The 25,579-nt window shown below is 38.1% G+C and overlaps 1 protein-coding gene across 3 annotated transcripts in view; it reads left to right on the top strand.

Moving 5' to 3' along the window:
• Window positions 1–25,579, top strand: part of LOC131037116 (uncharacterized) — a 102,001-nt gene that overhangs the window by 62,905 nt on the left and 13,517 nt on the right. For all 3 annotated transcript variants that reach the window (XM_057969152.2, XM_057969153.2, XM_057969154.2), the window contains 8 exons: window positions 10,397–10,688; window positions 10,781–12,156; window positions 12,282–12,696; window positions 12,810–13,750; window positions 13,935–14,000; window positions 14,096–14,221; window positions 14,523–14,767; window positions 14,853–16,195. In XM_057969152.2, the coding sequence (XP_057825135.2) occupies window positions 10,397–10,688; window positions 10,781–12,156; window positions 12,282–12,696; window positions 12,810–13,750; window positions 13,935–14,000; window positions 14,096–14,221; window positions 14,523–14,767; window positions 14,853–16,195 (4,804 nt within the window). The remainder of the gene's footprint in view (window positions 1–10,396; window positions 10,689–10,780; window positions 12,157–12,281; window positions 12,697–12,809; window positions 13,751–13,934; window positions 14,001–14,095; window positions 14,222–14,522; window positions 14,768–14,852; window positions 16,196–25,579) is intronic.

Below are 25,579 nucleotides of genomic sequence, written 5' to 3'. Positions count from 1 at the left end.
TAGAAATTTTATCTGTCCTTATATATTCTCAAGTGTATGGATATTTAAAAAAAACTGTACCATATCTAATATACTTCCTACTTTTTCGTGATCTTCTTAATTTGCTTTTAAGTTTTTATTTGTTCTTTTGCTTGCAGATTTTGATATGATCTTAACTAATCTCATTTCATTGTTCTCTGATATTCTTCCGCCTTTGCTGGTATTTGTGTACATTTCTGCTTTGTTTGTGTTGTTCACCGATCATGACTGAGCTCTGCAACCCATTCTAGAGTGGACACTCCATTTACTCATTTACTCTTCCTTGATATACTGAAAACATTGCCTTCTTTACTCAAAATTATTCAATGCCTTGATGATATCAGATCTTCCTTAGCATTGGATAGCAGATTGTTCATATATTGTAATACATTTGAAATTTCATATCTATATATTCTTATTACTGCATTGTTTATGTCAAACTGTTAGGAGTCAGACTTGGACTCAACTCAGCAGCCCAAAATTTTGACTCGGTCTCAAGACTCCACAAAAAAATCTTATAATTGCAGAAAAAAAGAAATTAATGCATTTAGAGAATATAAAAGCCTAATTTGACTATCAATTTGTCATAATTTAAACATTACACATCATATGAAAGAACTTTGCATATTTGAAATTTCATAGTTTCAAACTTTTAAATGTATAACATCATCATAATTTATTTTATAAATGTATAACATCGTCAAAATGAGAAAAAAACCAAATATAATCTACATCTTGCTCTTTCCCCTCCTAATGTAAATTAATTTTTTAGGCCTCAAACTAGAAGGTTCTATAATATCAAAATGCTGATGGATTGCTTCTTCAAAAGTGTCTTTGGTATCCTCCATCGCATCCAATTTTGCTGCTTCTGCTTATTTTGCTGCTCCTCTCTCCAATCCTGCAAGATCTTGGTCAGTAAGGAGGACATCATCTTGTCCATCGACAGTCCATTCACCACGAGGATCAATATCATCTAAGTTGATGGATTCATGTGAAATGCCCTCCACCTTTCTAGTTCAAAGGAGAAGGTTGTACTGAACAAAGACAAAATCCTTTAGGCTCTCTTGGGTCAACTTGTTTCTCTTCTTTGTGTGCATGTTCTCAAATAAGCTCCAATTGTGTTCACACCTAGTAGCACTACATGGCTGGGACAAAATATAGATGGCTAGCTTTTGAAGATTTGGTGTGCCAACACCATAATTCTCCCACCATAAATCTGCAATTTGTTTTTTAAAATTATAAGAATTAAGTAAAAAGATTTAAGAATCAAGTTTCTAATTTTTGCTTGTAGTATTGAACTAAAATTTTTACCCAGTGGTTGTTTTTCTCTTCTCTTAATTGCTTGGGCTAAAGAAAAGAGTCTCCCCTCCGTGCTCTTGTAGACCTTGAATAGATAGATCAAATGTAGAAAATTAATTATTATGTATGTAAAATTGATGTATCTAGAGAGTCAACATTGCCAAATTCATAATTAAGATATCGCAAATTTCACCTCTCAACTCATCAAGAACTTTGTCTCTCATCTCACAATCTGGCACCGTCTTATCCATGCATGTAGTGACACCTACCTTGACCTCCTCATTAGCCTTAGATATACCAGAGTAAGTAGAATTTTGGGTTCAAGTAGTGGGCCAAGGCATGTATATGTTGGTGGAGTTGGTTTACCCATCTACGATCAATGATGTGCCAAATGATTTCATTTTTTTTGTTTCCACCATAGTAATGCAATAGGGCCTCTTTGGCCTTATCCATGGCCTTATAAAGAAAACCCATTGACATGCCCTCTTCATCCACCATATGAAGACCTCGACCAAAGGTTTTGTCACCAAAAAAATTGGAAACAAATTTTAAATTATTACAAAATTGATCCCTAAAAAAAAGAAGCAAATAGATTATTTTGTATAAAGTTTATAAAAAAGCATTTGTTACTTACCCTGATTAACTCCTCTCCATTTTTGATGAATGTTTCATTAAAGATTGTTCTTGCAAACTTCTCCCCTTCAACTCTTTTGGAATATGGAGACTCCAACCAAGCATCAAACACAAACGTTTGCTTGACATGAGGAATTGCGGCAAAAATGCTTCACAAATTGAGGAAGTGGCTAGCAAATCATGTCACTCCTGGTTGCACAAGGTCCTTGCCATTTGTGTGTTTTCTCAACTAAGGAAGGACGTGTTGGTGTGCGTTTTATTACCCACCAAACACAAAATAAAATGTTCAAAGACATTCTATCCTCTCTTGAACAAAATCACTGCATATGCTAAGATTGCGAGAAGATCATATGGCGATTCCAAGGTTTCCTTTGTTAGGTCTTGATGTGTGGATAAGCTCGATGGGCGTTGTGATATTCTGGTAGTACACAAAGGGACTTACACTTGGCTCGTTCAATTCACAATGAAGGTCTAGACAATAAAGCTCTATCATTTAAGTCTTGGATCATGGACTTCAAGAAAACTGAAAAGGAGATAAGGGTTTAGAAGTTCTAATCTATTCCTAAGAATTCAAGAGACGGTATTGACTCGGTGAAACCAATAAGCATGCTTTGCTTTGCCACGCTAGGACAGCTACACAAAGTGGGTGCAATCTTCAAGGGGGCGTGCTTATGATTTTCATGTCATGAATCATTACCATCAAATCGAACAATATTCTTTCAGACAAAAGTTAAGCATCCACAAAGTAAGCTTAGACTAACTTTACACAATGAACAAAAATCATTTGTTCATCAAAAGTATGAGCGGAAGATTCACCATAAATCAATACTTATCAGATCTTGCATTTGTCTAACATACATGAAATAAAATCTAAATTATGATGAGGGATAAGAACCATGCAAACTCCAAAATAAGAGAAGTAATCACCATCAATTTGAACAATGCATTACTTATTACTTTGGCAGTCATAGACAACAATTTGCTTATCTCAACATGTTTTGCAACATGCTCCCATGTTTTACAAATGAGGAGTGAGCTCAATTTATAGGCTCTTCAATTACAATTCAATGGCCAGGATTGATTTCGAATCAACGATCGAGATTACAAAATAAAACCCTAATTAGGGTTTGTTACAACGAACTACCTCTCTACCAATGAGAAAATTACATTTGGGGACACCAAGAATAAAATAGAGAGTTGCTGCATTGTGGAGTGTGCCCTCTAGAAGCTTTCATGAAAAAGTCAGGTTCATTGAACTTGGACATGTTGACTTGGAACAATTTGATTGGTTGGAGGATGACGAGGCGCCACCTCAGTGTGTTGGATGTCCTCCTTGGTCACTTAATTCTTTTTCCATGTACTTGCCTTAGAATATCTTTCCTTGTTGATGACTCTGTCTTTTGCGCTTGCTTCTTCCTAGCTTTGATCTTAGATTCCTTTCGAGATTTTGATCTCTTCTCACCTGCATTTGAATCTTTGAGGTCTGGAAATCTCCCCGTGGAGCAGATGTTTGGACTTGAAGTTATTAAAATTTTCTTTCCTGATTGCTTTGAAATTCCTCCTGCTTGAAATGGATTGATGTTATTCCTTTGAATTCTCCAATTTGTGTCAATACTCTTCTTGTCACCATTTGATTCTGATTGGGAGCTTGTCTTCAATTCCTCACGAGATGAAATCCCTCAAGAAGTTGCCCTGATTGCTTCAATAGGACTGGGATTGTAGATGAAATCCCCTAAGAAATCTGAAATTCTTTCCTATATTTTCATCAAGTTTGAGGACTTTTCTTTCTTCATACCCTATAATTCTTTCAAGTGCCTTGAATTTGGAGGAGAATTCCTCTGTGCTTTCGCCACAATGGAGAAAATTGGAATTTTCTCTGTGAAGTATTTCCCATACTTGCCAAATTTTGGCTATTCAATTTCATTTTGTAACACCTTCATGTGAACCTTTCAAATTTAGCCAAGATTTTGGCCATCTCTAGCTCGGACGAACTTTGCCTGTGGATTTGCCTTCAATTCTGAATTCGGCTTGTGTTAAGTAGAACAAACTCCATCCTTGGACACGGATTTTATTCATTCCCTCTTTACTTTTCCTTTTTATTCTTCTTCATCCTTCCTATTTCCTTTCTAACACAGTCAAAATTTGACTCTTTTGTTGTGGAAAACTCCACACTTATCCATTTTTTGTTTCCTCTTGGCAAATTTCTTCATTTCCTCTTTACTTTTCCTTTTTATTCTTCTTCATTCTGCCTATTTCCTTTCCAACACTTTAGTCAAAATTTGACTCTTTTGTTGTGGAAAACTCCACACCTATCCATTTTTTGTTTCCTCTTGGCAAATTTCAACACTTGGGTCGGACTTTGGAAATTCCTTTCCTTCCTTGAACTTGGAGAGAGAGAAACCTCACACTTTCGAATTCGAGAAAGAATGAAAATGAAAGTGACAAGTTGAAATTGATTTAAGTTTGAGAAGTTTGATCCTTTTTAGCATCTTTACATTCTTGGTAGATTCATTGAACCTAGTCCTCTTCTCATCCTCCTTGAAATGGCAACTTAATCCTCTCAAAAGACTTTCAAAGAAAGTTTCTAATTATGCTCTTGTCGCCACTTCACACTTAGCCAACTTGTCTTCGCCTTGGCCATGTAGGTGAATGTGTTGGCAAGGAATCTTTAGAAATTCATGTGTTTTAAGAGATTTCTCCAAGTGTTGGGCAAATTTCTTGACTTTCCAAACTTGGTCAATTCTATTCATGGCGGAGTTTTCCATGCATTAGGACATTCTTTTCATGACCTTGGTGCAGCTCATGTAGGGTCATGCTATTTCCAACTTCAAGATGGTGGACTTTATGTGGCCTTAGGCCATTCTTTCTCCTTCATGGGCAGAGTTTAAGTGTTTCCATGCCATTTCTAACCCTTTGGCGGACTTCATGTGCCTTCATGCAGGGCGAACTTTGCACTTCATCATACCAATTTCTTCTAAGTGTCAAGGCGGACTTCCTACTTTGTCATGCCATCTATACTTCAACCTTGGGCGGACTTCACCATTGGCAAGCCATATTGTTAACTTCTCTTGGCAGACTTGGTTCTTTGGCCAACAAAACTTCATTTCTCCTTGGGCCGAGTTGGCCTTGTGTTGTGCCACTTTGAGTGGAGCTCATCATGTCTTGGACATTGTCATCTTCCTTGGGCGGACTTCATCATCTTCATGCCATTGCCATTTTGTTTCATGCTTGGCGGAGTTGATCATTGTTATGACGTTTTGAATTTAGCCTTGGCGGACTTGGCATTGGTCAAGCCAATTGTATGATTTTTCTAGGCGGACTTTGCCATTGCCTAAGACATTGTCTTGCTTTGTCTTGGTGCTTAGGCAAGACATTTCCTTGACACTTAACCAAATTTTCAAATTTTTTTTTTTTCAAGGTATCAATACTTAGCCAATTTTCTGAATTTTCTCCCCAAGGTATCAACACTTGGCCAATTTTATGAAATTTTTCCTTGGCGGACTTTGCACTTGTCTAAGACGTTGCCATCTCCTTCTTTGGCGGACTTTGCACTTGGCAAGCCATTTGGCATGGCGGACTTGATTATATGTCTGGCCAAATTGTGCTTCAAGTTGGGCGGACCTCATGATTGGTTGGAAATTTTTCTCTTTATGGCATGGCAGACTTCAGCATCAGCAAGCCACTCTCTTTTATGCCTAGGCGAACTTCATCTTCCTTAAGCCATTCTCACCAAGTGCTGGGCAGAGTTGCTGGCTGTTTGGATATTCTTGGGCGGAGTTCATTGTGCCTTGGACATTGTCTTTTCCTCATGGCAGACTTGGAACTGTCTTGGACATTTCCTTGGACATCCTCTTGGACATTTCCTTGGACATTCTCTTGGACATTTCCGTGGACATTCTCAACATATGGCATGGCGGACTTTGCCATTCTCAAGACACGTCCAACTTTGACATGGCGGATTTCATATTGGCCTGACAAATGGCCATCTCCATTTAGAAAGTTGTCAGAAATAAAAAAGCAAAAAAAGCAAAATCTCACAAAAATAGGAAGTTGTCAGAACTGATCCTAAGTTGTTGTGTTTTTCGTCCTTTGGGCCTTCTGAGCACTTTGATGGTGTCTGAACATTGTTCGGAGCATTATTTCCTTAATTGACTTAGATGACCATCTAAAAACCCTAACTCCTCATTGCAAAAAGACTGGTGATTAGTAATTGTGACGCCAAGGCAAAACCCTAGAAAGCAAAAACAAGGGGTCCCCATTTGCAATGGGGCGATAAGGTCACAACAGGATGCAAGTATGGTTGTAGATAAATTTGGTAATATGTTTAGAATTTTCAACCACACTTTTGACCTTTCCAATCTTCCCAATGTCCTCTAACAACAAATCCAAGCTATGTGCTGCACAAGGAGTCTATGAAATAGTAGCATGTCTCTCCATAAGTAGTCTGCCAGTGGCTCCATATGCAGTTGCATTGTTCATGATAATTTGGACAGCATTCTTAACCTCAACCTCCTGGATCACCTCATTTAATAGATTGCACAAAGTCTCAACATTTTTTACTTCACATGAGGCATTTATAGACTTCAAGAACACCAGTGTGCCATTAAAAGCCACTAAAAAGCTAACACGAGTCCTATTCCATCCATTGGTCCATCCATTTGATAAGATGCTACAGCCTTTTCAGTTTTCTCCACCATACTTTCTTTTGATCATCAACCCCAAGTTGTGTATTTTTTATGGCTTCTTGTAGCAATGGCCCACTCAAAACTCTAGGTGTTGGAGTCTTAAACCTCTTACCCACAACTGGCATTGCATTCACCAAACCTTCTCAATATGGGCTTTTCCCCACATTGAAAGGGTAAATTATTATACTACCAAAAATTTGTTGCTGCCATCCTTGCCTCTTGGTGTTTTTTTATTCCAAGCAGTACCTTCAAGTGAAGGTTGTGCTTTGAGAACATTGTGTAGAACAAAGAAATCTGGTGGTGATGAAGGAATCTGGCCAGAAGTAGAAAAAAAACACTTAGGACTCTCACCAATAGATGAATGTGGTTGACGAAGGCTTGAACTTGGGCCAAAAAGGAATCCGTAGGTGTAGAACTAGATACATTATGATACATCACTATTGCTATTGGTTTGTTTGTATTTTACTTTTTTGTTTTTTCATCTCATACTCAACAGTTAGGGCATTCATCTCTCTAGAAATCTCTTTGGATGACTTAGCACATATCTCCACATCTTGTCTAGGTATTTTAGCAAGGTGGTATTTTAATCTATTAATTCCACCCGTCATCCATTGCTTGCATCCAGTACAAGTAACGTGGCCCTTGGCAGCTCCTAGTATTCCATGTTTCCTTGCAGAATCTTTTCTACCACTCATTTGTGGTGAACTTGAAGTTGATATTGTTGTTTTAACATGAAAAACAAATCAGTAGTGTTTTGTAAAAATCAGTAACAAGAAAAATGATAAGCATTCGTATTAAAAATAGAATCCAGAAAAAGCTAAAAGTGTTAGAAAATAAGGTATAAAGGGAAATGGAAAAAAAATTCACAGCATTTCACCTAGTTTAAGTTTTTTTTTTTTTCTAAATTTTCAAATAAAGAAAGCAAAAAAGGAAATGAAAATAAATTTTTTTGCAAATGTTTTTATCCCAAATGCTTGTCTTCTCCACTCCTTCCCTTGCTATGTCACTCTTGAGCTCCCTGAAATGGACAAGTTTGAGGTAAAAATTAAAATAAATCTTTTTGTTTTGTTTTTGTTTTAAGACTGTTGGAAGTGGTTGCAGGCAGACCCAAGAGTTTAAGCCTAGGATTCGCATGTCCAAACCTGGGACTTGGTGAGAATCGCTAGGATTAGGCTCGCGAGTCTTGGTCGACTCAACTCGGCTGACCTCATTACTTGCCAAGTCCTCAAACCTTGGTTTATGCAAATAACTCTAGTCTTCCTTTCATGGAAAGAAAGTTTTATTTAATTATATGGACCAAAATGTTCTCCATAACATGTAAGGCAATGAAAGAGCAATTTGACAACTCTTGTCATATTTTTATGAATCTTGCATTCCCTCTTAGATCTTCTTAAGTTTGTTTAAGATCTTAGATTTACTTCTTTACCCTAGTACTCTTTCTATGCTTATGAGTCCATTTGACCTACTTCCATCAATCACGTACAGTAACATAATTTTTTTCTCTTCATTTATGAAGGTTTTCTAAAATTTCTCCTCTTTGATGAAGTTTTTTTCTTTAATCTTCTCTTGTTTGATTCCCGTTCTCTCTTCTCTTGTCTTATTTATTTTCATTGAAGTTTGATTTGAATGCCCATTTGCAGTCATTTATAAGATCCCTGCTTATTGGTTCATTTTTCTCAAATATTCATTTTTCTGTGCCGATATTGCTTTCATTTTGTCTTATTCACCTAGAATTCTATGAGTTTTGCAATCCATTCCTCAATTGGAAATCCCTGTTGTGCCAACATCTATGGTCCATCGGCATCCTATGTCGATCTTTCATAAACACTTCTTCCTTTTCTCCCTTGAGCTTTCTAGGCTGCATATGTAGATTAACAGAACATACGTGCTCAAGATCAAAGAATTAAGATCAATTATTCAGGAGGCAGTTTTATGCTACAGCGGTGGATGAAAACACAATGTCTTAAAACTATGGGTGATAGCTCCTAAAGTTTATTACAGATCTTTATGAGAAGTGACAGTTGACAAAATCATCAAGATACTTAATTATTAGCATTTTTACTATTACAATTTCATAGCCTTTCTTGGTTACTGTGCACCATGCTAAGTACAGTTGTGCATTATTTTTAACTTCAAATAATGTTGTGATTCAAATCTGCATGGAGGAAAATTTTGTTGTTTATTGGTGTCTGCAATCATTTAAGTCTTTGTAGTAATTCCACCATTCAATTACATTGGAACTGCAAAGAATCTTTATATTAATGATTGTCCACTATGCTCTCACTATTTGAAAAGAACACTTCATGATTCCTCATGTTAAGTGGATCCCTTTGGTTTTGTAAACATTGTGCATACAGTTTAGTTTTTGTGCACATTTTTTGTTGGCAATATATCAGCCCTAAGAGCTTCTGAACCTGGATGTTGTATTCATATCCTAGCTTTTTGCATAAAATCTGCTTTAGCTTATTATAGATGCAATTCCTATGATACATGTTTATTTTTATCCAGAATATTTCTTTAGAAATAACATTATGTAATTTTGCAGAACTTTAAGTGGTTTGTGAATGTATTACGCTGTTTTGTCCTAATTTGATCTTTCTTGTTAGTGTATGCCAACTTGAATCTTTTTTTTTTTTTTTTTCAATATAAATCAAAGTTTGCAATGCCATTGTTGCAGTGTGTTCAGCATGCACTTCTAGCACCATGTGAGTCTGTGGGATGGGTTGCCTATAGTAGCTTGAAAAATAAAAATGCATCAAAGGTTATGCTAAAAATAAGGAAAATCAAAAATAAATATTTGGTCTATCTATTATTTATTAAATATACATGCTTCTGATTTGTGCTTAAACTGTCAAGATTGCCATTGTACTTATTTAATGGAGAGATCTAGTAGGAATGTTCTATGTTATCTTATTTATCACAAGTTATCAAATGTTTAAAAATATAGAACAGTATATGTGAGAAAATGAGAGAAACAAAATGAACACAATATACCGTATAGGGGGTGTGTCGGTAGTTATAAGGTGCCTGTTGATAAATAACTATGCTTAGGACACTCAAAAGGAGGACAATTTGGAGTCTTGTCTTGGAAAAAATGGTTATCTGAATGTGGATTACATGCTTCTGATTTGTGCTCACTATTAAGATTGTTATTTTACTTACTTTAATGGAAAGATATTGTAGGTCAATGTGTCTTATCCATCTCAAGTTTTCTGTTTAACTGGATTGTGGATCTTATTGACAGAAAAATGTGCAGAATATTAACAATACTGTATTCTTTAAATAATATAAAACATGATATGTGAGAAGGATAGAAATAGGGTAAACGTGAATATACCATATAGGGGATATATAGGTAACTACAAGGTGTCTGTTGATAAACAATCGTGTTTGTGCTCTGGGAGGAAATTGGATCATAGTCTTGTCTTAGAGAATATGGTTATATGAATTCTTACCCAATAATTTCCTTAGGAATTTGAGGTTACAATTTTCAATTCGAAATTTATTAATCTTATTTTTTTAATTTTCTGTGTTTCAAATGTAAGATAGTCCTGCATGTAGAACACAGGTGGGGCAGATTAATCCAGTATCTTTTCCTGGCTTAACTATGGATTCAATTTCGTTAAATTATGTTTCAATGTTTGAGCTCAAGGCAACCATTCCATTGCAGTGTCTGAAACATAGGTTATGTGAAGTTTTTGTTTGTCACCTTTTTCCCTTATGTGTTGAAATGATCTTCTGTTTGATTACTTTCATATCAGATGACATTTGTCCGTGTGCTAGAGATTCTTCCCTTAGTTGTTGGATACATGAGTTGTTCTCAGTTCAAAAAGTCACTTTTCCTTGACATGACGGGGGATTCTAGTTCATCCATGTCAAGAATAGAGGATGATACTTGGTTTCATGATTTGATTGACTGGGGCAAGTCTCAGCTGATGGTGATAGGGAGGCATTGGAAGCTAGCAGTCTTTGGCATATTGAAGATTGTTAAAGACTTCACAAGGGGTTCTACTCTGAAGGTTGTTAATTCCATTGAAACAATGCTTGCCTCTGGTGAGATTTAATTTTTGCTAAAAAAACATGTATTTTGCTAAATTTAATAACCTTGCTTTTGAGTCTGATGGGATCTTCTTGTTCTGTTACAGATAATATTTCTGTAAATCATCTACGGGAGCAGCTATCACTCCTTTTAAAGTCAATTTCTGTAGAAAGTGCTACATCTCAGAGAAAAACAGAGGAGCCTCTGAAGAGCATATTGACTCCTGGAGATGACGTTTCCTGTAAGGATGATGATGATGTAGAAATACTTGATTTCAAGAGTAAAGTTGATATCATTGTTCTATCTGATGACGAAGTGGAAAAAGACAGAGAGGTCTTGCTTCCTTCAAAGTCATGTGCAGAAAGTGAGTTGCAACCGACACAATCTCTTGAAATGGAAAAAGTAGTACATGGTTATGAAGGATCTTATGATTCTCAATCAGATAAGCAGAATTCAAAGAATAACACAGAGAATGTTTCTTCAGTTAAAAACTCTAGTTTTAGTTGTCTTTTAGATGGTGCCATTAATTCTACTAATAAGTCTGCTATAAATGAGCCTCTAGTTGGGAGTGAGTCCTTTGATAACAGAACTATGTCTGTCCTACAACATGAAAACATGAATATGAATGCTGCAGTTTGCATGCAACAACCTGCAGTGGAAGAGCATGTTTTGTGTCATTCTCCTATTATTAACACTCAGGGAAATGTTTCTAGTGGGGAAAGCCAAGACAAAAGCAAGAGCTTGGTTGTTTCTTCAATTGGTAGGACAGATTCGATATCTCATGTTGTTCAGGACCAAAATGACAAGTCTGAAAATCTTACTAGAAACTCTAGTGTGCGTAAAATGTCAACTGGTGTCAGATCTAGTGAAGATTTGCTTTTGAAGAAGTTGATAGCTGATGATAAGTATGATCCTCTTGAATTCGCTCTTGATTCTGTAAAAAGTATGCAGCCATTATCAATAAAGCCTGCTGTTAGTTCAAAGCGTCAATTAATCTATCTTGAGGCGCCACTGGAGCAAGACAAAAGTAGCTCTGAAAGGTTAGATACCAGAATGAAAAAGTATAAACCTCCCAGACTTGATGAATGGTACAAACCAATCCTAGAATTAGACTACTTTGTTGTAGTTGGAATAAGTCTTTCTGACAGTGAACCTGAGAATTTACCAACAGCTCAGTTGACCGAAGTGCCTACTTCTTTCCTCTCAGCTGATCATTACATGAATGTCTTCCGGCCGTTGGTTCTGGAAGAGTTTAAAGCACAGCTAAGACAATCATTTGAAGATGTATCGTCACCAGAGGAATTGTGTTGTGGTAAACTTCGGCTATTGTCCTTAGAGAAAGTTGATGACTTCCAACTTGTACGTTTCATGGCAGAGATTGGTGAAGATGCTGCATCCAGGGGCTGTTATGAAAATGACTTGGTTTTGCTTTCACGGCAACCTTTCCAGAGTGTGCATCAGAATGTTCATATGATTGGAAAGGTAGTGTTGGATTGTTTTGTGGTTCTAGTTTAAATGTTTCAAACCGTTTGCTTGTAGATTTATCTTCTTATGACTTTTTCTACACAAAATATTTTGATTGACACTGAAGGTATATTGCGTTGAAGGTAGAAAGAAGGGAAAGGGATACTAAAAGCAGGTCAACTATCCTGGTATTGAGATTATACCTTCATTCTGGTATTATTAGGCTTGCAAAAGCTAGAAGGCTTCTTATTGAACGTAGTAAGTGGTGTGTAACTCGCCTTATGAGCATTACACCCCAGCTGCGAGAATTCCAGGCACTGTCAGCTGCCAAAGATCTTTCTTTACTTTCTATCATTCTAAATCCACAGACAGCCGCAATTAAACTTGCTCACTTTCATAATCAGGCCCAAGCAACTGACCTAAAAATGCTTCCAGAACCATTGAAGGAGCGTCTAGTGGAAGCCTTTAATGAGAGTCAACTTAAAGCAATCAGTCTTGTTCTTGATCAAAATCTATCACAGGGGAATTTTCGATTATCTCTGATTCAGGGACCCCCAGGTTGATTCTTTATGTATTTTAATTTTACCATATTAATTCTTTATTGTGATAGAGAAGCTTTCTTTATTGAATTATTTTGTGAGTTTTTTTAGACAAATAATGTTTTGCTGTAGGGACTGGGAAAACAAGAACTATTCTTGCCATTGTGAGTGTGCTGCTTGCCATTAATAAAATTTCAAACAAAGGTATGGCAAGGGGTAATTTCTCTTCAAAAAATGCTACTTCTTCATGTCAGTTTCGAGGGAAACAGTCAGTGAGTCAGTCTGTTGCAATAGCAAGGTCCTGGCAAGATGCTGCTCTCGCTAGACAGCTAACAAAAGATGCTAACAACTTTCCTTCTAAATCTTTCGGGATGGAAGGGCCAAGAACAGCAAGAGTTCTTATTTGTGCTCAGTCTAATGCAGCTGTTGATGAATTAGTATCAAGATTATGCAAACACGGGCTTTATGACATCGACGGTAAAATTTTTAAACCATACATAGTAAGAGTGGGCAATGCAAAAACAGTACACCCAGACTCACTTCCTGTTTTCATCGAGACACTAGTTGAACAGCGTTTAGGTGAGAAAAAGCAGAATGAAGCTGATTCTCAAAATGATGAGGCACATAAATTTACTGCAGTACTTAGAGCTAAGCTTGAGAAGCTGGTGGATAAAATACAGTTATATGAAGCCCAACGCTCTCGTCTGCAAGATGAACAATCAAATAGAAGTCCAATTGAAGATGATGGAACACATAAAGATAATGATAATGTATTTAAGTCAGAGGTGGAATTGAAGGCAAAATTGAACATTTTGTACAAGCAGAAAAGGGGAGTTTGTACAGAACTTGCTGCTGCCGAAGGAAAAGAGAAGAAAGCTTTTGAGGAGAACAAGGCTATAAAACAGGAACTACGAAGAGCTATTATTAGAGAGGCAGAGGTAGTTGTGACTACGTTGAGTGGCTGCGGAGGTGATATATACTCTGCTTGCATTGAATCTGCCTCCCGTAACAGAAATGGCAAAGCAGCTGGTGATTCCTTGTTTGATGCAGTGGTGATAGATGAAGCTGCCCAGGTTATGTTTGTTTAGTATTTCTTCATAAGTTGAGTTATTTATCTTAAGAAGTACGCTTATAGTTTTGTCTGCAAATATTTCATAAACTTAGAGTGAAATGCCTATCAAAGGAATTCTGCTCACAAGAAGCATCTTTCTTCCACTTCTGGCTCTGATGCATCCTTCTCATGTTTATGATGTTTAGGCTTTAGAACCAGCAACTCTTATCCCTCTACAACTTCTGAAACTGACGAGTGCTAGATGTGTGATGGTAAATTCTGTTGCTTTACTCATGAAAATAGGTTTCTTGGATCTTTGTCAAAGCATCAAATACTGAATGATTAGAAATTTTCAATTTGAGAAAAGGTTGGTGACCCAAAGCAGCTTCCTGCAACTGTTCTATCACGGCTTGCTAGCAAGTTTTCATATGAATGCAGCATGTTTGAACGCCTACAACGAGCAGGTTACCCTGTAACAATGCTTAGCACTCAGGTAAATATGAAAATAGGTTTATCATTGTGCAGTTAATATTATTACTTGAGGTGATAATGCATATTGCAAAATTCTTTTGATCATAAGATTATAGGGTAGTTAAACAGAGTTGGGAATAGTATCTTCTTGCAATATTTAATTCTTTTATATTATTTGCAGTTAGAATATGTACAGCGACTATACAGAGTTTAACAGATTCCTTATATGAGCAGGATACTTTCAAGTTTGTGATGTGCAATATATTGTTTTAACTTTACATCAATTATATCCTTGAGCAATAATTTATTGCTGTTGTTTTCAGTATCGCATGCATCCAGAGATATGCTGTTTTCCATCTGCTCATTTTTATGACAATCAATTAAAGGATGGAGGTATAAAGGAAAGCAGGTCGGCAGCATTTCATGAGAATTTTTACCTTGGTCCCTATTTGTTTTATGATGTTGTCGATGGCTATGAGGAAAGTGGAAGATCAATCAGATCTCAATCCCTTTGCAATGAAGCAGAAGTTGATGTTGTCTTGGAGATTTTGAGGTTTCTAAAATCAAGGTAACAGTTTATTTCCCTCTGTAAATTGCTGTGTAAATCTTCTACTTGATTGTCCTTTTTGACTGTTGGGATTATTTTAAGACAGGTATCCATTGGAGTTTCTCCCTGGAAGGATTGGAATAATTACACCCTACAAACAACAGGTTACATTTTTAAGGCAGAGGGTTATGAAGGAGTTTGGACCAAGCATTGCTGGAGAAATGGAGTTTAATACTGTTGATGGTTTTCAAGGGCGTGAAGTGGATGTTCTTATATTTTCAACTGTACGGGCTTCATCAAAAGATGTGGTAAGGCAAACTTCAAATCCAGGTAGTATTGGATTCGTCTCTGATGTCAGGCGGATGAATGTTGCTTTGACACGAGCCAAACTTTCATTGTGGATTATTGGACATGCTAGGACATTGCAACGAAGCCCTCACTGGAAAGCCTTGCTCAAGAATGCAAAGGAAAGGAATTTGCTTTTATCAATTCTGAAGCCATACAAATCTATATTTTGCAATGCACAGACAGGTTCTTTATCAAAAAAATATCTTGCCAGTGACTCTAGCATTAAACAGGCGTCAACAGAGAAAATGCACGATTGGAGTAAGATTTCAGGGAAGCAATTAAGAAAGGACATGAGTAAACATGATGCAGGTAATATGCAAAGTGAGCAGAGCCAAACAAATCAGGTGGAAGAGAGTCCACTTTTGAGTCCAGGAAGGAATATGGAAAAACATGCACAGAGCAACATGTATGGGAATTGGGAAAATGAGAAATTACATACAGAAGTAAATATAGCATCAGGTCTTGGGAAGTATGGCAAAATGAGTAATGACTCAAAAGACAAAGCTAATGAAAACAATGGACAGAAAACACAAAACAGGAATTTTACTGACAGAAGTGATATTATTTATAGAAACAAAACAACAATAGAAAGGACAGGGAAGAGTGACAGAAGTACTAAATTAAACATGGAGAAACATTGCTCTCTGGAGAGAGATAATAAAGCCTCTATGCCTGATAAATCTAAACCTCAGGCTAAAAGAATTTCAAAAGAAAGTGCTACAGTTAAAGAAAAACATTTATTGGTGAAGCATAAACATGACAAAAAGAATGTTAGAATAGGCATGAAACCAAATCAGTTCATTTCTGCTCATAGTGAATTCATTAAAACAAATGCATTACCGGCATCAAGAGAGTCATCATTGCAGCAAAGCATTGGGATCCGAAATCCAGGAGAATCCAGTGGTGAGCTTCATGATCAGAATAAAGTCAATGATACTTTACACCAGCAAGTCTGTCAAAGTTCGAAGGCCAGTTATATTGAAAGCCGTAAACGGCAGCGTGATGCAGTTAATGCCATTTTACCTGGAGCATTTTTTCCTTCCAAGAGACCTAATGTTACAGAGACAATATTACAGCCAAAATCCACCACTTCAGCCCAAGGTAATACGATTTCCTTTTCTTGTCTCTTGACATGTTTTATGATATGATATTGTTTAAAATCATAATGAATATTGAATGGAAGAGATTCCAATGTAGTACAATCCAAAAACTGGATAAATTTCTCTGTTATTCATAGATATTTAAATAGACTGTATAACGCTGCCTGGCCTCCCTCTTTAGCAATGATCAAGAACACTTGTTTCTGTCATTCCAGAGCTTGTTGAACATAGTGTACGTACATTGTGCTTGTATTGGAGAGCTTATAGCTGTACTACCAAGTTATGCATTTTGACTCTCGAGTTAACCAACCACTTCTTTATGCTGTGAGGTGTAACCCATAGTCGCAATGGGGATGTATGTAATTGTGTGAATGTGTTTCTACTAAAATTATTGTGAACCTGACATATGCCTTTCAAAATAATAATTTTGTTAAATAAAATCCTTTGCAGGATTTGCAGAAGCCTCTTTTTCATAATAATTTGTGAAAGCCTTAGGCAGATAAAAAGGTAGCAGAAAACAAAGCACATTAAAACACCAAAAGACTAGGTTTGCCACAGTAAGTGCCTGCCTGAAGTTTTTCTCCCGTCTGGTTGCTCTTTTGTACCCAAACTACATTGCCATCCACTCGAGAACTAAGAAAACACTGTCCAGATTGTAAAACATGGGCTAAAAGTGTTGAGACATGGACCAGCTAGGACTCGAACCTAGGACCTTCCATGCGCTGCTGGAGTGCTCTACCACTGAGCTACTGGCCCCTCTTGGACCAGTCCATCGTCGGTCCAGGTGTGGCTTATTTCCAACACCAACACCCCCACTTAAGCCACACCTCTCGTGTGCTTGGGGGTCCTAGCCTGGACCTGGCTCTAATACCATGTTGAGACATGGACCAGCTAGGACTCGAACCTAGGACCTTCCATACGCTGCTGGAGTGCTCTACCACTGAGCTACTGGCCCCTCTTGGACCAGTCCATCGTTGGTCCAGGTGTGGCTTATTTACAACACCAACACCCCCCCTTAAGCCACACCTCTCGTGTGCTTGGGGCTTCTAGCTTGGACCTGGCTCTGATACCATGTTGAGACATGGACCAGCTAGGACTTGAACCTAGGACCTTCCATACACTGCTGGAGTGCTCTACCACTGAGCTACTGGCCCCTCTTGGACCAGTCCATCGTCAGTCCAGGTGTGGCTTATTTCCAACACCAACAAAAAGCCTGCTTGAGTTAAATGTCACGCCTTTTAGAAAATACAACATGACAGTAGGAAAACATGTGGTGGTGCTGCCTGCATGCTGGCCTTGTGCCCTCTAGGAATGCCAGCAAAAATATCTGAACAAGAAACTTTTACCCATGGTGGCATTGAGCCTGACATAGCAAATAAACAGATGGCCGATCAAGAAGATCAGCTGTGGAAGACTATTTTGATATGATGAACATGTATATTGTCGACTGGACAAGGTCACTATGAATGCATGGCGTCGATCTGTGCAAAGGTGAGGGGGCTGAGGAGATTTTTTATGTCCATGGATTCAACTGCGTTGCTTACTTGAACTGCTCTTGCACCTGAGATGATTTTTTCTGCCATTTCTTTTTACTATGAGATTGTTGTAGTTTAAAGACAATTTACTCTGTGTGATTATAATCAATGGGAAAAAAAGGCAGTGATACAAATGATGATGACTTTTTTGATAGATTTTAATTTTGCAGAAGTGTGGCAACTGGAATGTTGTTGAGACATTAATAAGACATGTTTGCCACGCTGGCCTGGATTTTGACACAAAATTTCTCCTTTAAACGTATATTTATAGTGTTCCCCAGAGATGCATCCCTTCCACTTTTGTGCCTTTTCCTGAAAGGGGACAAAACATTCTACTCTATTTCCATCTAGTTTTTTTTCAAAATAAAATTTCTGGGGCTGTCCCAAGCTCGCCTGTTCTGCTAGGGGAATGTCTCCCAGCAGGGATGTAGAGCTGCTCCCATGATGTATCCTGCACCTAGTCAAATTTTAACATGAAACCAAAAAAATGTCGACTATTTTGAAAATTTCAAAAACCCTAATATAGATATCATTTTTGGTAATTTATTTTTGTTATTTTGATGTTCATTACCTGTAGGCTGAGACTTTAGCTGGTACTTTGATTAGTTATTTGTAATGAATTATGATTATCAGCTACTATGATCAGTGTCGTTTTGGTGTATGATTCCACAATCATCCTTGTTCATTTATTGATTTGAATTATCATCAATCAATAGTTGTTCTGTATATTGTTCTCACTTCTATTACTTGAGTTTAATTTGTACTGTGTGTAAAATTTGGTATATATTAATATAGATAATGATTTTGAATTTTTATATATTACTATATATAGCTGTACCCCCACGTACCCACAATTTTGGAAACTTTCTGCCATCCTTGGAAACACATTCCTGCATCCCTTGTTCCCCAAAACTTGAGAGACACTGATATTTTGTGTATGCCATAACTTAATATGAAATAGCTTCCTTGTGTGAAGTATACTTGTATATTTTTTGTTGGAGGTTCTAGGTTCAATATCCTAGAGTTTACTCAATCATTATGTCGAGAGGCATAACTATAGTGGCAATAAGGAGTGGATTGTTCATTCATGTGTGTCTGTGTGTTTGTAAAGGATAATTCCCAAAACTAAATTGGAGTTGTTACGGTCATGCAAATTTCATCATTATATATAGTTCTCCTTGGGGACATGTCCCTTGCCCAAAATGACCCTGTCCCCTATAGGGGATGTATGGATGGGTAGGAAACATCCTCACCGTGTCCCCTTCTTTGTCAAAATTTAGGAAACACTCTTAGGATGTCAAAAAAATTGCAATGAATGTTAGGGGACAACTAGCAGTTCTCAAGACAGACAAGGGATGTCTAGATGTTTTGCATCTGTCTTGAGGATGATAACCCATCCCCAAGACAGACCCAAGGACATTTTAGTTACTTAAAAAAAAAAGAAGCTTACAACCTTGTAATGCTTATTTGGTTTATGACATGCTCATCTAGGATTTACAACATAATATGAAAATGGTGTGCGCTATGAAGGTTTGTGTGGTTTTGAGGGACATTTTGCTATTTGATGGATTTGAAATACCTATACATCCATGGCTGTAGAATTCTTCATATGCGAAATATAAAATACTTATTGTATATTCTCTTAGTATAGGACAAACTCAAATGAGATCTATCACATTGAGGTACTAAAATTATAGTTCGTATTGTCCACCATGTCTAGCCATAACTCCAAAATGCATGGTACTGCGATTTGATGATGTAGTTTGTCCAATTTGTATAGTCTAAGATAACAATCTATTCATATCCATGATGTATAACATAATACTAAACATCATCTCCATGGATCATAACGGTTCTCGCCCTATCATGTTTGAATGCCCCTATGTCGAATGTCGATGCCACTACCCGAGTGTGCTCATCGATTGCTAGTGCCTCATCTCTTCAACTAAATGTTGTTGCGCCAGCTCCTCAAGTTTGTGGGTTGTGTGTTCCCCCCTACCCGATGTCGTGGGTGTCATTGCCTCCAGTTTGAAACACTTTGTTGTGGGTGTTGGTAATGTTGGCATGGGTGTAGGTGTTGTGGCGGCTCCTTCTAGTGCTGTTGCATCTACTGTCGATGGTGATCTTGTTGTGGGTGCTAAGGGCCCTCCTAGACCTCCTTTTGCTAGTGGGCCAAGCTTTGCTCGTGTGGCTAGATCTACTACTCATCCCACCAAGGGGATTTGTCCTATTCCTTGTGCCAAGACCTCCCTTGTGGTGGTTTGTGGCCTGGAGGTTGTGGAAAATGTTGATTTCTACCAGCGTTGTGTGTTGGTTTGCAGATTTATTGGGTTTTGGCCTTCTCTCCTAGACGTTCATCGCTGGGTGAGTGATTCCTGGAAGCCTTTACTTGATCGTAGCATTGAGCTTTTCCCTTGTGCTAAAGGCTTTTTCATTGCTTCCTTTGCTTCTTCTCATGATCGTGATTTGGTATTGGGTAAGTTGTGGGCTTGGACAGTTCACTCTCTCTTTATCAAACCCTAGACAACTTCCTTTAACCCCCTTACCAAACCTCTTAATGTGCGTACGGTATGGGTTCGCCTTCCTAATCTTCTCTTTCATTTTTGGGAGCACTCTTGTTACGAGGCCATTGGTAACTCTATTGGTTGATTTTTGAAGGTTGATGATTCCACGTCTTCCATGAGTCATTCTACCTTTGCCTACATTTTAGTCAATATTGACATCTAGCTACCAATTGGGAGGATGTGGAGGAAATTCAGGATGAAATACTTCCGCATCTAAAGGTTATCTGAGGCTTGTCGAAAAGAAGCCTAGTGAATGCAGGTATCATACAGGCCGGAGATAGGTACGACTTCAGCACATGGTATTATGCCTTGGTCACTTGGATTGAAGTTTTGAAGAAATTCGAGACCAAGTGCTTTGAGACAGAGGAAAGTATCAGGGAGATCCTGAGCAAGGTATTTCATGTAGCATCTGAGATATGGAAGAGAGAAAGTATAAAGGAGAAGCATTTGCAGGCAGTAAACCTGAGAGCCAGGATTCGATCAAGCTTCTTCAAGGATTCAGGGATGATTGACAAAGACGATCTCTCAAAGATTGCAAACTTTCTCTTCATCGATGAAAATTTTCTTGCCCAAGCGGTTGAGTGGGAAAGCATCCTCGCCACATGTACCGATGAGATGGACATCATCGACTTCCAAATTAGCAGTTTGCCAAGTGTCACCATGGAGGAGGTCAAGCTTATTGTGTCCAGGTATATCGAATTTGCGAAGGAGGAAAGTGTACGCTCACCTCAGTGAGATTAGTAGCTGTGCCACATGTCACTTTCTTATTCATGCATGCTGATAGTGTTTTGGGAAACTCTAATTAGGGTTTATAACTTTCAATCTATGCCCTTGATCATTGTTTGATCTCGGCCGTTCATTTATTTCTGAAAAACTATATAAGGTTACCTCCTCTCATTTGGAGAGTGTGAGGTTTTTGATGTATTGTTGCGTAAGGTCATTTTCAGATAATATATTACATGTGCACTTTCTCTTAAGGCTTTGCAATCCCTCTTGTTTGAATGATTTGCATGGTTTCAATTTCCTCAACACTTAGTTAAAATTAATTTAGATTTGCTTTCATTGTTGTTAATTTGAATGAAGGATTTGATAAGTGTTAATCGATGGTGTATCTCCGCTCATACTTTTGGTGAATGGATGATTTCCATTTCACCGTGCAAAGTTAGTCTGAACCCATTCTCTGTGCATCCCAATATCTTAATCACAAGCTTAATCCATTGAAGATTGCACCGGCTTTGTGTAGTTGTCCCTAGTGTGGCGAAGCAAAGTTTGGTTTCCCGAGAGCACCTAGTTGATACCGTCTCCGGAGTTCGTAGGATTAGATTAGCTTTCTCAAACCCTATCCCTTTTTCCCTTTTTGAAAGTCTAAACCCCGAAAAATCAAAAAAAAAAAAGAAGAGCTTAAAATTGCTAAATCCGTCTAAGTCCAACAGTTCAAAGATACTTGTTAACGTAAGTCCCCCTTGAGATTTTCAGCATACACTACCCAAGAAGCTATTTCACTAAAGTCGCTTGTTTGCACATATAGACCTTGGAATCAGTAGTGATTTTTCAGGAGAGGATATAATACCTTCGGGTATCCTATTCTAATGTTTGGTAGATGATAAAACAGACACCAACATAAAATGGTGCTAGAAGGAGGGCTGAACAATTGATATCCAAATTCTATCAATTTATGCTTGGGGGAGTAATTTTAAGGACTTTTTTTAACCCTCCTCCCAAGCGCAACATAAAATGGCGCTAGGAGGAGGGCTGAACAATTGATACCCAGATTCTATCAATTTATGCTTGGGGGAGTAATTTTAATGACTTTTTTTTAACCCTCCTCCCAAGCACAACATAAGATGGCGCTAGAAGGAGGGCTGAACAATTGATATCCAGATTCTATCAATTTATGCTTGGGGGAGTAATTTTAATGACTTTTTTTTAACCCTCCTCCCAAGCGCAACATAAAATGGCTCTAGAAGGAGGGCCTGATCACTATCAAGTCTTAAACAACTAAACTCGAATTTGTATTTGCAGAAAGTTGTCCACAACTTTTTCTTTACCCTCCTCCCACACAAAACATTCAAAAGCATTAGGAGGGCTTTATCACTATCAAATCCTGAACAATTGAAGTTACCTATTTTTGATAGTAGATATGATGCAGCATGATATTGCCGCATGAATTCCCAGACGACTTGCCTCTTGAACAACCTGAACAAGGACTGAATCAATCATACATTGCAGATCAGTTACGAGCACTTGCTTGGAAATCAAAAGTAAATTATTCTCAATTCAGACAAGTGAGTCACGTTATTACCAAGGAAGAAGAAAAAGGTCGACAAATAGAGACTGTGATCAAGGAAAATCTAGCGAGACAAAGGATTTCTACCCTTCACAGGCAAGTTCTTAAAGAAATCCGACAATTTTCTTCCCAGTCCACTAAGATGGTAAGAGATGGGCCTCCCCATCATTCCTCTTGAACTAGGAAGAGACCCTGAACCAGTGATATAGCCAGACTTGAGCTTCAACGACGAACAAGAAAACATCATCACTGAGTTATATAGCTTGGCCTAGTCTGTGAAAAGAAATTATCCTGACTGGTGTCGAATGTGCTTCATCCTCGAAGAAGAAGAAGAAATTGCTAACCGCATCAATGCACAAAATCAGCAAGAACAACAAGAGGTTAATCCAGCTCCTGAACTTGCTCCCGCACTGCCTTAACAAGAATAGACGCTACGCTGGATCGTATAAGTTCTTTCTCCCCAGATAAATTTCAGAGAATCCTCAGATCAGCACAGACTTCATCAAAGGAGTTTGTGGAGTTGGAACGACCCACAAGATCTAGACAAAAGAGAGAATTTTCACCAAAGAAAGGAGAGAGTCAAGCAGAAGAAGGTAGGCCAGAGGAGGAAGATATTTCCAAATTATTTCAAACCCCCGTTGCTCAAGTCACAAGCACTCCGCCTCCAGTGACCTTTCCGCCAGTTATCCAACAAGTTCAACCAAGAGTCTCCCAGACAAATATCCCAATGGCTTGGCGCCCAACCAATGCATCCCCTATTGTTTTTACAGCCTATAATGCAATGCCAAAGAGTCCCGAGCACTTCTGTTCTAAGTTTCATAGTTGTGACCTGAGTCGCTCAGCTGATGAACATATAAAGATTTTTGAAGACCTCTTGCATAATAGAGATATCCAGCATGAAGATGTGGCCTGTAGGTTGTTTCCTTACACCTTTGATGAAGAAGCCTCTCACTGGTATATCCACCTGCCAGCTGACTCCATCCATAATTGGCAAGAGATGAAAGACATTTTCTTAGAAAAATTCAGATCACCAATTTCTCCATCTGAATTATATCGACAATTCGTGGAAATAAGAAGGCAAGAACATGAGCCTATTAGTACTTTCAATAATAGATTTCACAAGGTTTATACAAGGCTAAGAGATCCCTACAATTTGAATAATGTTGCAGCACTGCCTGTTTACTATGTAGCGTTAGATCGCCTCACTTCCATGTTTGTAAAAACAAAAGGCACCCCCCCAACCAATTTAAAGGAAGCATATGCTTCAGCTATTTCAGTTAGCAATGATCTGGAAGTAGGTATTGCTACAGGACCCTTGAACTATCTAGGAAATCCCGCTGCACAAGGACAGATTCAGAATATCAACAGAGCATTGTCTCAGAATATGCCGGTGATGGACCCAATTCCCATAGCCAGTAATTAGTTGGTTCTTCATCTTGGAAATCCTGTCTCTCAAGTACCTCCACCGCAACCAATATATCTCCAAAATGCAACAACTTCGAGCCGAACCCAGGAGGAGAAAGAAGAAATGAGGGAACTAATAAATCAAGTAAAGAAACTATCAGCAGAAGTAACCTATTTGAAAGGTCAGAACAATCAAATGCAGAGAAATTATCAGGGGAATCATCAAGGACAAGGTTCTTTTGGATATATAAGAGAGAGTCAAAATTTCCAAAGAGACAACCAAAACTACCAAGGGAATAACCAAAATTTCTGGAACAACAATCAGGTTTCCCAGAAGAGAACATGGAATACTGGGCCTAACAATGGTATTGTGCCATCTCCCTTGGATAGCCAACCTGCTGCAGACAAAGTATTCCTAGTTGAAGCTGCACTGTCAGGATGGTGTAGGTTGCATAGTACTGATCAACATTCTGAGTTACAATGCCATGAATTCCAGGTAGCAACATATATTTTCCAGAGTGAGAAGGAATTCAAGAATAGAAGAGGCTCCGACGACTGGATATGAGATTGTTCCTGTAACGAGGTATGACCAAGCTTTAGTCATAGAAAATGTCAGATCCCCATTTCAGAACGGCTCATCATACCTACGCAGTCAAAGATTTCCACCTACATCTGCCAATAGTCCCGTAGAAACGTCGCAAGGTCAAATCAAGCCTGAAGTCCAATTGGCATCAAACCAACCAACCACGACCAATGGCTATAGTTTTCCCCCGTTATATGACAATGTTTTGGTAGAAGGGACTAGGGAAGTACAAGCATTCCAACAGACATCTGGAAACCAACCCCGTGAATACCAGAGGATTACTCGATACAATGATCCTTTAACTACATCTATTCCTCCCAATAATTTTCAAACCCCACTGAATCCTAATGCCACCAACACACCAACACCCCCTAGGGATTCCCCTGAATATCGCCAGCAGAATGTCCAACCCAGTGGATCAAGACCTATCAATTCTCCTCAAGTTGACCACAGGCAATCGACAATTTCTCAGCTAAGTCCAGTTCAGACTCAAGCAAAGGACAATCCCAAAGATGAGTTGAAAAGGCTAAGTTCATTCGTATTAGAGGAATTCAAGAAAATAAAAGTTAGCCTACCTTTGATTGAATTGATGAAAATTCATGAAATTAGAGAAACAATCTTTGGTAATATTATTGAAGTTGTGGCACCAAGAATCCCTCCGCCAAATACAACAAACAGAGGAGTAGTCAATACTCACGCTAATACCAATGTTGTATCATCCGATATTCCACAACAACCTCCAAATTTTGTACGCATGATACATACATTAGTTGAAAACCAAGAGAACATTACACCAGAAGAAGTCCTCATGGACACAAACATATTCCAAGAAGAAGTTCTGGCAAATGAATTACCATAGACCTCACAAGGAGGAGATTTTCCCTTCAAGAAGTAGGAAGAGAAACATGAAAAGAACCAAGTAGTTTTCTATCAAGGGAAAGATGAACCTGCTCCATTTCTGTTGTCAGTGAGGATATTTGGCAAAATGTTACACAATTGCCTAGTAGACTCT

The sequence above is a fragment of the Cryptomeria japonica genome, chromosome 2 (assembly GCF_030272615.1).
Source record: "Cryptomeria japonica chromosome 2, Sugi_1.0, whole genome shotgun sequence".
NCBI classification, from domain to species: domain Eukaryota; kingdom Viridiplantae; phylum Streptophyta; class Pinopsida; order Cupressales; family Cupressaceae; genus Cryptomeria; species Cryptomeria japonica.
This window is presented reverse-complemented; position numbering and strand designations above follow the sequence as displayed.